The sequence below is a fragment of the Phytophthora parasitica genome, assembly GCF_000247585.1.
Source record: "Phytophthora parasitica INRA-310 unplaced genomic scaffold supercont2.56, whole genome shotgun sequence".
NCBI classification, from domain to species: Eukaryota; Oomycota; class Peronosporomycetes; order Peronosporales; family Peronosporaceae; genus Phytophthora; species Phytophthora nicotianae.
The window spans coordinates 102,970-116,319 of NW_008649042.1; the positions used below are offsets into that span (position 1 = coordinate 102,970).

Sequence of the window (13,350 nt, forward strand, 5' to 3'; positions counted from 1 at the left end):
AAATATGCGTCAACTGCTTGACGAGAAACTACAATAGCTTCGACAATTAAAGAGTCTCCGTCCACTTCAAGTTGGCAGTGCCAGCTGGAGGGTAAATCCTGTGTCAACACCGCCACACCATGGCAAACGTCGACTCATCTGCCGAGGGACTACACGTGTGCACGCATGTAGAGCACTGCGCGTGTACTGAGAGCACAGACCCAATGCTTGCGCTTGTATTAGTTACCCCCGAATGGTACTCTTCCGCATCCTGCAGACCTTATGGGTACGCGTATCACCCGATTCCCTCTGAACCCAAAACGCGCTTCAGCAGCCTCAACGGAGACGCTCGCTCGGCCACTGGATTGCCATTCCTCAATATCGGCCGTGCTGGCCATCACTGTTCCTAACCAGTTCCGGTCATGTCGGCGAGTTCGGCTGACTCTATCGCCTTGGATGGGTCGAGCTCCGACCTTAGTCGGCAGTTATATTACCGTGCCAAAGCCAACGATTCTGTGGCTCAGGTGACGCTTAACCCAGTTCCCGACGCCGTACAAAGTCGGTTAGATGACTTGGAACTCGACTGGAGCAAACTGCCGGGTCTGGCTCAGTTGGCACTGTTATGGGACTCTGGGTTCGCCATCAACTCCAATAACGACGCTGTCCAGGTCTGGACCTTGGAGGGCCACAGCATGTCCACGTTGGCACTCACACTGACCGAGTATGAGAATGCCGGTTGTGTGCCTAAAAACTGCACGGAGCCGGACGACGCCATCATGTATGAGAGTCGGTACTGCAACGGGGCTCAGATGAGCTACGCCGCCAAGTGCGTCGTCCAGGACTTCGACGGCGACGGCGCATACCACGCAGCAATGTGGGGCATCGGAGGCAATTCCGAGTCGGCTCCGGCACTTCGGATGCTCAAACACGAGTGGAACGACAACGGTACTGACTACGAGATCATGGCTCTGCATACCGTGACAGCGGAGAACGAACCGGGCTGGAATGCCTGTCCAATCAGCAACATGAACGGAGGCTACGGGTCGCTGGTGTTCCCGTGCCGGACGACGGGCAACATTACGGCCGAGAATAAAAAGCAGATGAAGGAAGTCACGGGGTCCGCTTGGGTGTCGGAGTGGCTGGTGACGGACTATAAGGACACGGCGGGGGTGGACTCGAGCGGGTTTAACATGTTACTACTGATCCCCATTATTCTCGGAGTTTTGGTCATTTTTGCGCTAATCGGACTGGTATTTTACTGCAAGAAGAAGCGACGACAAAGATGTCTGGATGAATTCGAGGAGTCCACTACTGGTGAGTCACCGTATGTGGTCGCTCCGTCGGCTAAAAGCTTCGATCAGCGAGATACACTCGCTCGGCCGACAGTCGCGGTTAGTGAAGACATGACTACGGCCACGTACTCGGGTGCCGACCAGACGATTCAGTTCCCAGGCTACGGTGGAGAATTCATGTCTGGAGGGTCAAATACCACGCTGAGCGTGCTTCTAATGAGCGAATATCTCGTCGGACAGCGGATTCCACTTGAAAATTTAAATTTCGAGAGAGCTCTATCCAAAGGAGCGTCGGGAGAAGTGTGGATATGTGAATATGCAGGCCAGAAAGTTGCAGCTAAGCGATTGCTACAAACCAAGGAAAACAAAGCCGAAGACGTCCACGAATTTGCTCTGGAGATCGATCTAAACGCTCGTCTGGAACATCCGAACATCGGAGCTTTTATCGGCGTGGCATGGGGCAGTCTCAACAATCTAACTATGGTGATCGAGTATTTCCCACTTGGAGATCTACAGAAATATCTAAAGAGAAACGCTGATCTGTTATCTTGGGCCAGAGATAAAATTCACATGGCGGTGGGTGTGGCTCGAGCGCTCGAGTATCTTCACGGATATTCTCCTCCCATTATCCATCGTGACCTCAAATCCAAGAATATTTTACTTACGCGACAATTGGAAGCTAAAGTGATAGATTTCGGTGTAAGTCGTGGACGTCTGGATAATACCATGACAGCAGGTGTCGGCACTCCATTCTGGACCGCGCCAGAGATTCTGGAAGGCAAGAGATACTCGGAACAAGCCGACATTTACTCATTCGGTGTGGTTTTATCCGAGCTGGACACGGGTAAAATACCGTTTTACGACTGTGCGGGCTCAGACGGGAAGAAAACTAAGCCGTTCCACATCCTCCAAGAAGTTATGGCTGGTACTTTACGCCCCAGTTTCTCGCCGGATTGTCCGCCTCGTATCCGTCGTATTGGTGTGCTCTGCTGCCAGCACGATCCTTCTCGACGGCCTAGTGCAGCTCAACTGGTTGAAATGCTTCAAGGGAACTAGTTGCAGTTAAGTTAAAACCTTAAGTTGATTCTCTTTTTTAGTGTAAGCTATCCTATCCTGTATAAGCGCATGGGCTGCGCTTCAGCCTTCCAGCATCCTCACAAGCTCCGAAGCGGACGGTCTCAAGTTCGGGTCATGCTGGAAACACGCGTCTGCTGCCTTCGAGATCCGCTGAGGACAATTACAGGAGAGACTCGGTCTCAATGTGCCATCCACGACCTCTTTGAGGATGTGGAATGGCTTCATCTTCTCCCCGTTAGCCCCCAAAGTATTGTGGTACGGGGCTTCACAAGTGTCTAGCTCCGTTAGCAGCACTCCGAATGAATAAATATCTGCCTTCTCCGTGTACTCCGTGCTCTCGAGCACTTCTGGTGCGGTCCAGAAGGGAGTTCCCACCCCAGCAGTCATGTCGTTAGGTTCCCACAGTCGACTCGCTCCAAAGTCGATCAGTTTCGGCTGCAATCTCTTGGTTAACAAGATGTTACGAGCCTTGATGTCGCGATGAATAACCTGTCGACTGTGCAGATAATCGATCGCTCTGGCGATTCCAATAGCCATGTCGATCTTGTCTCGAGCCCACGTCATCAGGTCTCCGTTGCGCTTCAGATAGTTCTGTAGATCTCCTCGAGGAAGATATTCCTCCACCATGGCTAAATTCTCCAAACTACTCCACGTTACGCCAATGAATCGCACAATATTCGGATGATTCAGACTCGCTGTAAGTTGAATCTCGTTCGTGAACTTCTCGGTCTCCAGGAACGTGTGAGTTCTCGTCTGTAGCAGTCGCTTGACAGCCACTTTCTTGCCGGCATAGCGACACGCCCAGACTTCACCGAACGCTCCTCGAGACAGCAGTCGACCGAGTTCAATACGCTCCCAGGCGATGCGCTTGCCAATGAGATTGGAGTCTGTTGTCAGCGTGTACTGCACGTTGTCGGTGGCAGAGTAGCGACTGAACGTCTCACGTAGAGCAGGAATGGATTCCCGATCAGCTTGGATCGAGTCTCGGATCGACGGCATGAACTCCGTGATCGGAGACATCGACGCAGACTCCCGTAGTGTCGGCAAATGGTCTCGAGGGGCCGCTGAATGATTACGTGTCGATGATCGATCACTCCAAGTCTCCGATCTGCTGCGACTTCTACGCGAACTGCGAGCGGATGATGGACGAGTACAAGTCTGAACTGACGGACGTCGTATCGGATTCGGAGCTCGAGCTGAAGAGGGGCGGATGGGAGATGTTCGAGTAGTTTGACGCTCGTCAGCAGATCTTTGACCTGATGATTGACGCGTGGTTACGTTCGAAGTGCGACGAGATGACTGCGCTCGTTCGGGTGATACAGTGTGGGTTGAGTGCGTCCTTGCCCGTGGAGTGGAACTGTGAGGAGCTGGGACTGTGCCTCTTCTACTTGTTGGTGCGTTGGTTGGGACTCCACGTGTAGGTGGCGCAGTTCTTGATGCTGGTGTTGTATTTCTTCGTGGACGTGGCAGGATCTCCTCACTTACAGGAGACGGTTCTGCAACCGGACTGTCGTCCTCACCAGGTAATCGAAGAGTGCGATTAAACTCGCCGATCGTTTGTTGTTCTGTACGACGAAGACTCGTCCTGTTCTCGCGTTGACGAGGAGCAGCGAGAGGACCCGAAGGTTTCGATTTCCTACTTGAACCGAGGTCACTCTCTGCAGGAGAAGGGCGTTGGAAGTAGACCGATCGCAGTCTCCTTCGTTTCCTGAAGACAGCGAAGATGATCAATATGGACGCGATCAAAGCGGAGAGGAGGATCGGACCGAGCAGCCACAGGTTGAACCCGCTGCCGTCGCTGTCGGACTCGCTGTTCACTGTAGTATCCGACGCAGGTTGGTACTGTTTGATCCACGTCGTCACCCACGGCGTAGCAACCGGCGCTGACATGACAGCGACGATGTCGGCCGACGTGTTACTCATCGGGTAGCACGGCACGACAAGTGACCCGTAGCCGCCTTTATTGCACGTTCCGTACGCCGGTTCCGCGTCCACAGTCATCGTATGAACAGCATACAACAAATACGAATCGTTTGTGGACGCGTCCAGCCATCCATGCATCACCGCTCGGATCTCCGGAACCATATCGGGATCCCCTCCGTCCGACCACATCGCAAGGTGGGAGCTCGTATCCGAGTCGAAGTTGTCCATCAAACACTTGGCCGCCGTCAGCATCTGCGTGCCCGTGCAGAAGTTATTCGCATAATACGTCGAATCGTCCGGCTGACTGCAGTTCAACGCTGTACATCCTGTGGTATCGAATTCCACTTTTGAGATCGCTAGATTCGACATAGATCGACCTCCTAGTGTCCAAATCTGCACTGCGTCGTTCTCGGGCGAGATCACGTATCCTGAATCCCATAGCAGTGCTCGCTGTAACAAACCCGGTAGATTGTCGAACGATACGTTCAACGGAGCCAGTCGCGCCGTGACAGCGGCCGGGATCGTATTAGGGACGCAATTATCAATGGATTCCCCTGCTGCGTGTCGTAAGTAGAGCTGTCGAGCGATGTCGGATGAGGTGCCGTCGAAGACGAACGAGTTGTTCGTCGGCAGCTCGGAGCCTGCCTGTGCTTCGGAAGTGAAGCTCAATGTCAGTTCCCGTTGCATGGCATCAGATGCGGCGACCTCTGTCAGTGTCGCCACCAAGACGACTGCGACTAACGCCGCGAGTCGAGCGCGACGACGCGCCATGTTGCGCTCGCGTCTGTCCGAATACAAACTGAGCCAGTTTGACGCCAACGTGAACGAGAGCAGGTTCGACGACGTCGGCGTGAACGTGTTGGACAAACTTCTTGGACACTCGTGTGCAGCTTATTCGGAACTGATCGATCGCTTTTGTAACCCACGCAGTTTTGCAAACACACTTGTGTTTGCGGACGTTGCTACAGACTGAACAATGCCGTCCGCCTGATGAAGCGTATTACAAAATGCATACCCTTCCATCTCGATGCATTGCCCCGTGCATCGAAAGGCATCGATCCATAGTCGAGATTTATGAAAGCGTTGACAGTGACGTCTCCAACAATCGATTGAGGTGGAAGAGACTAAGCTTTTTCGTCAAAGTCGCTTGGCCCCAACGATTTGCCTAACGCGGACAGAAACTGCGATTCGATTGACCCGGAAAGCAGAGACACGGGCAGTGAGTGAAACTCACTATGGTCGCCTGGAAGCCGTTCCACAGTGCCTCCAGTACGATTTGCCAATAATTCTGGAACTTGTCACCTTACAGCAGTCGATAACCTCGACGAATCCTTTTAATCCGCGCCAAGGGTGACCTCTATCGACACGAAAGATGCTGTCGGCATACCTGCTTTGATAACTTGGAAGTTACAGAAAATCTGTGGTGATGTCCATGGCTTCCCCATTTCGTGGACATTGTTTGATCAGGTGCGTTCCTAGATATCCGGAAACATCTTTGGATCGGACGTTGCATGGCTCAGATAGCCACCATCACGCCTGGTCGGGTATCGAATGTCCATTGTTTCCACTGTGGGAACAAGGCTCGAAAGTACACACGTGCCCGCCGATCCATTTTGGAAGCCTTTCCAAAGCCGAGAACTCGACGATTGCGAGCCGCAATACATGTAGACTGTACATGTATTTGATAAGGTCGAGATTGAGCTCACCATGACATCGCTTGACAAGAAACACTGCACACAAGTTGAATTTGTCTGCTTAGCTGTTCACACAAAATCTTCAATATAAAAACTTTCAGAAGAAATCTGAACATTTTGTACAGAATTGTTTTCACGCGGCAAACATGTTGTCTCAATCTTTCGTGCAAATTGGCATCAACAACTGGTGCTTACTAGTAAGTTACTGCCTGTAGGCAATGCGTTAGTACCTGGCTTCGCACTACGAACCACAGAGAGGAAAACGACTCGAATCCATGGGGCTCGGGGGAAATTGGAATCGCAATTTTTTGAGTTCGACCACATGAGCTGGTGGCCATTTGTTTGGCGATCATCTGGTGCATGAGCAGACACTTTGGGCACAGCTGTGTTCATTTCGATGCCACAAGTGCCAAATGAGCCTCATCAACAGGACGTCGTGACCCAAGGTGCTTCATCAACACCTCGCACGCCACGTTGGTAGACGCCACATTGCCACACGTTGAGGTGCCCTTGAAGCAAACAGACTCCGATTGACGACATCCATCCATCATAGCATGAACAAAGGATTGCTCACCGTGAGCCACCACACAAATGCTTCATGACGCCAGTGCCAATTGACTGATGTCTGCATGGACATTGATAAGATCGAATCGAAGACCGAGGTTAAAACACAAAATAATCTTACACATTTTTATGATTCTATCTTGGAATGCCATCATTTCCAGTTTTATAATAGTAACATATTTAGCTTTCACCAGCATCAGTGGAGGCGAAGTACACCGTGCTGGAGCAATCTATCCTATTCAGTACCACCTACCCGACAGGTGGCAAAGGAAAAAGTACTGCATGTAGAAAAATTGTCTTTTGCCGATGATATTGTTTGAGGTAAAAATCATCCTTGCAGATGACATCCATTTAAAAATATTGAATGACGCTGGGTGCATCACCCGAACACCGCCAAGCTCCAGGAACTAAGCGTTCATCTCTTTTTTCCACCTTCACACTGTGAAATTCATCGGTGTGGAAGCTACAGCTCCAACGCACACGTTCAGCATTTCTTTTGATTTGTCGTAATTTATCATTGGAAACAGTAGACATAAACTCGCTGCCATTCGGTGTGGTCCGAGGAAACTTCTCGAATCACAGCGACCTGAAATGGATCGAATGTCTACCCAAGTACGACAAGCTTTTCGAGAATTGGCTACGAAGGTGCCATGCTCCACTTCGCAGCATGCTGCAGCGGCTGAAACTATCTAGAGAATCAACTCAAAATCAAAGTATTTGTAGGATCTATCGACCTCGTCCTCCGTTTTTGATGGAACCAAGTCTGTTCTACATTCGACACCGTGGTGACACGAGCGATAAAGTCTCACAGAACACTGTTCCAACTGCTGTAGCCAACCAAACGGACCAAGCCTCTTGCAAGGTCAGAAATTTGTAAAATAATGCAGCAATGGTAACTTCCTAACTTTCTGAGCTCACTCTGCGGCTAGCTCGAACACTATTGCTTGCAAAATACGTCTGGTACCTGCTCTTTCTAGATTAGTCAGAAGGCTGTCTGAGCATCTCCAGCACTTGAGCTGCGGTTGGTCTTCGATCTGGATCGTGCTGACAGCAAGCTACGCCAATCCGGCGAATTTGCGGGGAGCATTCTTTCGAGAAAGTCGGTCGTAATACTCCTGTTATCACCTCTGCCAGGATTTTGAACGGCTTTTGGCTCTTCCCTTCCGGTGTCAATGCGTCGTGGTAAGGAAGCTTGGCGGTATCTAACTCCGACAACACCACTCCAAACGAGTAAATATCTGCCAGCTCGGTGTACTGCTTCCCCTCGAGGATCTCCGGCGCCGACCAGTACGGAGTGCCGACACCAGCAGTCATGATATTCTCTTGCCGGGTTCGACTCACACCAAAGTCGCTCAGTTTAGGCTCTAGGCGTTTAGAAATCAGAATATTTCTGGATTTCAGATCACGATGAATAAGCGGAGGAGATCGGGAGTGCAAGTACTCGAGAGCTAGAGCAATTCCAATGGCGATGTGGATTTTATCCTTGGACCACAGCAACAAGTCAAAATTCTTACGTAGATACGCTTGTAGATCTCCAAGCGGGAGGAACTCCAGCACCATGACGAAGTTAGTGAGACTGTTCCAAGCAACACCAATAAACCCCACAATATTCGGATGAGTTAAACTGGCACTGAGTTGGATCTCCTGTGCGAATTCCTCCACTTCGTCTGCTGAGTGGGTCTTGCTCTGTAATAATCTTTTCACTGCCACTTGTTGGCCTTGAAAATCTGCTAACCACACTTCTCCACTGGCTCCTTTCGACACGACGCGTTCGAAGTGAATGCTGTCGTACGGAATTCGCTTGTCGAGCAGAGATTCACTACCGATAGTCTCTCTTAATGTCGAGCTGGTCCATTCGAAATCACCAAAAGTGCTGTTATTTGCTGGATGGTGTGAGGACAAGCCTTGATTACTATTCCTATAGCCTCGTTTGAGATCTTTGGAGCAGATTTGTGCTCCGTCAGATGAAGTAGATTTTGGTTGCCGTTGTCGCCTCTGTTTTACGATAATTAATAATCCAAGCAGTCCGATAGTGGCGACAATTCCACCGATAATTGGAACCAGCAGTATCATTTTGAACTCATGTTCGTCGGGTGTTGAGTAGTCTTCCACTAGCCAACGAGACACCCAAGGACTGCCTTCGACTTCTTTCATCGCCTCCATAGTAGCATTCGTTATATTATCGGTTGTGAAACACGGCACGACTAACGACCCGTAGCCGTCGTTCTGAGTAGAATCTGGGCACGTGTTCCACGCAGGTTCGTCATCAAAATCCAGGGTGTGGATGGCAAACACAATATAAGAATTTTTATCCCTTTGATCCTTCCATTCGTGTTTGAGCACGTGTGGAGTTGGAATCACGATAGGATTCCCACCAGTTACCCACATTGCAGCATGGATATCACCAGTGTCCACAAAGTCTTCAACGACACAGCGAGCAGCTTGAAGCAGTTGCGCCCCGCCACACCATTCGTTACTGTAGCTGGTGGTATTATCTGGTTGAACACAGGCTTTTTCCTCGCACCCGACAGCTCGGACTTGTTCAAGGGGGACTGCGAGATTTGCCATGGTGTGGTTATTCAGCGTCCAGATTTTCACTGGGGTATAGGATGCTGTTAAACCGAAGCCGGAATCCCACAGCAGCGCTCGTTGGGCGATACCAGGTAATTTATTCCAATCCAAGTCGAGTTCATCCAGTCGGTCCTGAACAGCAGAAGGGATCTCCAAATTGTTGAACTGTGAAACTGAGGCTTCAGCGTTGGCACGGAAATACAACTGACGAGCGAGGTCGGAGTTGGTCCCGTCGAAGACGAAGGAACCATCGTCTGAAGGCAAATCTGCGTCTTGGTACCGCTTTGATGCAGCTAGGTGGCGTCTGTTCTCAGTCTGCATTGAGAGGATATGTTTCATTGTGCGCAAGGGTCGTCAAAATGATAAATGAAGCGGTTCTGATTTAAACACCCTCTGTCTGTTCAGCAAGAGCACCGACGTGAAGAGAACTCTGACGAATCCCCGATAACGAACCGAGTACAATTACCGCCATGTAACAAAATCTTTCAGATGAGTAAATGCCTTCATATCCATGTCTGGGTACTGTAGTCAATATATTAAAATTTAATAATCCAAATTTTGGGTTAACCAAACTGCTCACAGCGATAAGAAAATAGAATTGTAGCATTGTACTTAAGTACTTAAAATGATTTTTTTTTATCTTTCCAAGCCTATGCGCAGTTGCTCTGATGAGATAGCATATATTAACGGAGTGCATTACGAAACCATACAGTTTAAATGTCTTACTATTCTGCACGCACGTTAATCTGCTACTGTCAGCATGGTTACGACCTGAGCAGCATTTGGCCGTCTTGAAGGATCCTGCTGGCAACAAGCTACACCTATACGACGGATACGCCGCGGACATTCATCGGAAAAGCTTGGACGCAACATCCCTGCCATCACGTCTGCCAAAATCTGAACTGGCTTGAGCATCTTCCCATCTGAGCCCACCACGTCATGGTATGGTAATTTACACGTATCCAACTCGGACAGCACCACCCCAAATGAATAAATATCTGCCTGCTCAGTATATCGCTTGCCTTCCAAAATTTCTGGTGCAGTCCAGTATGGCGTACCAACTCCGGCGGTCATGGAATACTCCTGTCGAGCTCGACTGACACCGAAGTCGATCAGTTTTGCCTCTAGTGCTCGCGTTAGAAGGATATTCTTCGACTTCAGATCCCGGTGGATGAGCGGCGGTGTCCTTGAGTGCAGATACTGCAACGCACTGGCTGTCCCCACAGCGATGTGGATTTTGTCCCTGGACCAGGACATCAAGTCGCCATTCTTCTGTAGATACGACTGCAGATCCCCCATCGGGAAATACTCGAGCACCATAACCAAATTATTGAGCGAATTCCAAGCCATCCCAATAAACGACACGATGTTGGGATGTTTCAAGCTGGCGCTGAGCTCAATCTCTTGTGCGAACTCCTCCACTTCGTCTGCATGGTGATTCTGGTCTTGAAAGAGACGTTTGACAGCGACTTGCTCGTTTTGGTACTCACAGAGCCACACTTCTCCGTTTGCTCCTTTAGATAGAGCTTGCTTGAAGATGATACTGTCGTACGATAAACGCTTTCCGACTAGAAACTCGCTGTTGTGAAGAATGTTTAGTGTGCGATTGGACCCCGAGTCGAACTCTCCAGTGTAGAAGGGCTTGAGTTTGATGGTTCTGTCAACGGCTTTGTATGTTGCAGTTTCCGAATCCACAACGGTATGGGCTATAGATCTATCAGGGATGGAGACGTCATCTAAGAAGTCGGGATCTCTGATGCCTTGATAGTAGTTGTTTGTACATACTGGTGATTCTTCACAGTAATCCAGATCCTTTTTGGCTTGTCGTCTCCTCTTACAGAAGAAAAAGAGTCCACCTATCCCGATGACAACGAGAACTCCAGCAGCAATCGACACAATAAGCAGTACGTTCAATTTCCCATTGTCAGGACTGGTTCCGGCAATTGATGAATAGTCTTCAACGAGCCAACGAGAAACCCAGTCAGTACCAGTAGCCTCTCGTTTTGCGCTGTCGATTTCAGCAGTAATGTTTTCAGTCGTGTGGCATGGTAACACCAGCGATCCATATCCATCGTTTTGATCTGCCTTGGCACATTGGTTCCACGCGGGCTCGCCGATCAAATCGACCGTGTGAATAGCGAACACGACATAGTCTTTGTGGTCGTTACTGTCATTCCACGCATGTTTGTTCACTCGGGGAGTTGGGACGACGTCAGGATTTCCACCCGTGACCCACATGGCGGCGTGGATATCAATGCTATCAACGAAATCTTCGATGACGCACCTGGCAGCCTTGAGCATGTCGCCTCCAAGGCACTTATTGTTGCTTAAAGAGGTCTTATTATTCGGTTGTTCACAGACTTTCACAGTGCATCCAACATCTTCAAACTCAGATCGTGGAACAGCAAGATCGGCCATGGAGTGGCCATTCAGCGTCCAGATCTTCACGGGTTTATTGGCTGAGGTGATGGCAAAGCCGGAATCCCACAGCAGCGCTCGTTGAGCGATACCAGGCAGTTTGTACCAGTCTAGTTTAAGCTCATTAAGGCGGGTCTGGAGAGTTTTTGGTACCTCGAACTTGTCGAACTGATCCGCGGTGTCTCCTGCTTTGTCTCGATAATAGAGCTGCGTCGCGAGGTCAGAGTTGGTCCCGTCGAGGACGAAGTTGGAGTTCTTTGAAGGTAGTTCTGCATTTGCAAACGCATCCGAAGACGCAAGTCGGCGCTCCTGCAATGGAATCATTTCCGTAAAACCACAAATGGACAGATCCAAGAAGGCTGCCATAGCTGAAATGATCAAGGAGGCCGTTAGTCTTTATCACCTTGCAGTACATTTGCTGAGTGTCCGTTTTTTACTGGTCACTTGAAGGAAACAGTTATTTCGACACGTCAAGCTGACGTGTCGATGTCGTTTAAAAATGATCGCCGAAAACTGTTTTCTATATATACGACTTCGAAGCACAGTTGATATGGAGACATTTTATTTTATTATATTTATGCGGTAGCACTCAGGATGATCTCTGCATCAACCCGGCTTACCAGGTACCTCGACCTGGCGGCACCGGCTTCCAGTATCCACGCCGAAAATTATGCTCAATATGTAGTACCCGTATCCGGGGTAGCTGGACTATCTTGATACAGTAAGTAGTAATACACAGATGCATTGGCATCTGCGGCCTCAATACGGCCGATTTTCATGTTCTGCAAGCCTGTCGATGTGGGGTGATGCTAGTTCCGGAGACCAGCCTTTATATCGTACGAGACTTGGCAATGAAGCTCTCGCATTACGCGTTCTGTCTTGGCAGGCTCGTTCATTGTGCCATTCTTTTGATCGTCGCTGGATCGTCTCACCGTGCTTATCAAGCAATGTATCTAGATGCGCATGTAGTGGTGCACGAGCGTGCTCTCTATGCCTCCTCTGGATGGTGCCATTTATCTCGTTAAGCAACTACACGTCTTCTGACTTGGAATAGCTGCCGCGCTTTTAGTGCATGTCAAACTCCAGTGCGTGCAGTTCATCTCCTAAATAGCATTGAGCACGGCCGTGTGAAATTGTTTAGATCTGGACCGCATATAGTTCTGGAAACGCTTGAATAAGCCATTCTCTTATGTAGTTAGGCTCTCGTCGTATCCTATTCTTGCTGTTGCCGGTAGTCATGATATTTAATGAGTAATAGCACTATATGATCTGTCTAGGAAACATTTATTAAAGCAAAATGTTTCCTATTCAGCGATGCGAAACAGCAAGAAAGCCGAGATATCTTTCATTTCCGGAAAAAAAATCACAGTACTCATCGAATTATACTGGGAGGGCAGCTTTAGCTTATGTAGCTCCTAAAAAAGGCTGAAAGAAGCTACCTAAGTAAGTCCGATTGTTTTGGTGGGTACTTAACCAGTTCTAAACATAATTGCAGTTCACACCAACCAATTGCAACATCCCCCCCCCCCAGGACTTTAATTCGCAACGAATGTCGCCTGAGTCCATAGTCCACCGATTTTGGCTAAATGAACACAATCATGTTTGTACATTTTGTGCCTGGTGGTCTTCACAAAGATGTCTGAAGAACCGATGTTTGGTACATCAAATTTTTATTTTGTTTTTTTAAACTTATAATTTAAAAAGTTTTACTTCGCATCTCCAGCGAAAAACTAATGCCGTGCGTTGCCCGGGAAGCTCTGGATATTTTTTGCGTTAAAATAAAAAAATGATAAAAAAGCAATATTAAAAATGTGCTTTCTAAAAACTTTTTT

At 49.1% G+C, this 13,350-nt stretch overlaps 4 protein-coding genes across 4 annotated transcripts; 1 reads left to right on the forward strand and 3 right to left on the reverse strand.

The window, feature by feature from the left end:
- Positions 1-286: 286 nt before the first annotated feature.
- Positions 287-2,730, forward strand: PPTG_16190 (TKL/DRK protein kinase). The gene has a single exon (XM_008913808.1). It carries the CDS (start codon positions 402-404, stop codon positions 2,325-2,327), a length of 1,926 nt encoding a protein of 641 aa, XP_008912056.1. The 5' UTR covers positions 287-401; the 3' UTR covers positions 2,328-2,730.
- PPTG_16191 (TKL protein kinase) lies at positions 2,332-5,042 on the reverse strand (the record flags this gene model as incomplete). The annotated part of the gene is made up of 1 exon (XM_008913809.1): positions 2,332-5,042. The coding sequence occupies one exon, from the start codon at positions 5,040-5,042 to the stop codon at positions 2,409-2,411; it is 2,634 nt and encodes an 877-aa protein (XP_008912057.1). The 3' UTR covers positions 2,332-2,408.
- A 2,465-nt stretch (positions 5,043-7,507) lies between these two features.
- Positions 7,508-9,421, reverse strand: PPTG_16192 (TKL protein kinase; the record flags this gene model as incomplete). The annotated part of the gene is made up of 1 exon (XM_008913810.1): positions 7,508-9,421. The coding sequence occupies one exon, from the start codon at positions 9,419-9,421 to the stop codon at positions 7,508-7,510; it is 1,914 nt and encodes a 637-aa protein (XP_008912058.1).
- Positions 9,422-9,841: 420 nt separating this feature from the next.
- On the reverse strand, positions 9,842-11,884 carry PPTG_16193 (TKL protein kinase; the record flags this gene model as incomplete). Its single annotated transcript, XM_008913811.1, has 1 exon — positions 9,842-11,884. One exon carries the CDS (start codon positions 11,882-11,884, stop codon positions 9,842-9,844), a length of 2,043 nt encoding a protein of 680 aa, XP_008912059.1.
- Between the last annotated feature and the right edge of the window lie 1,466 nt (positions 11,885-13,350).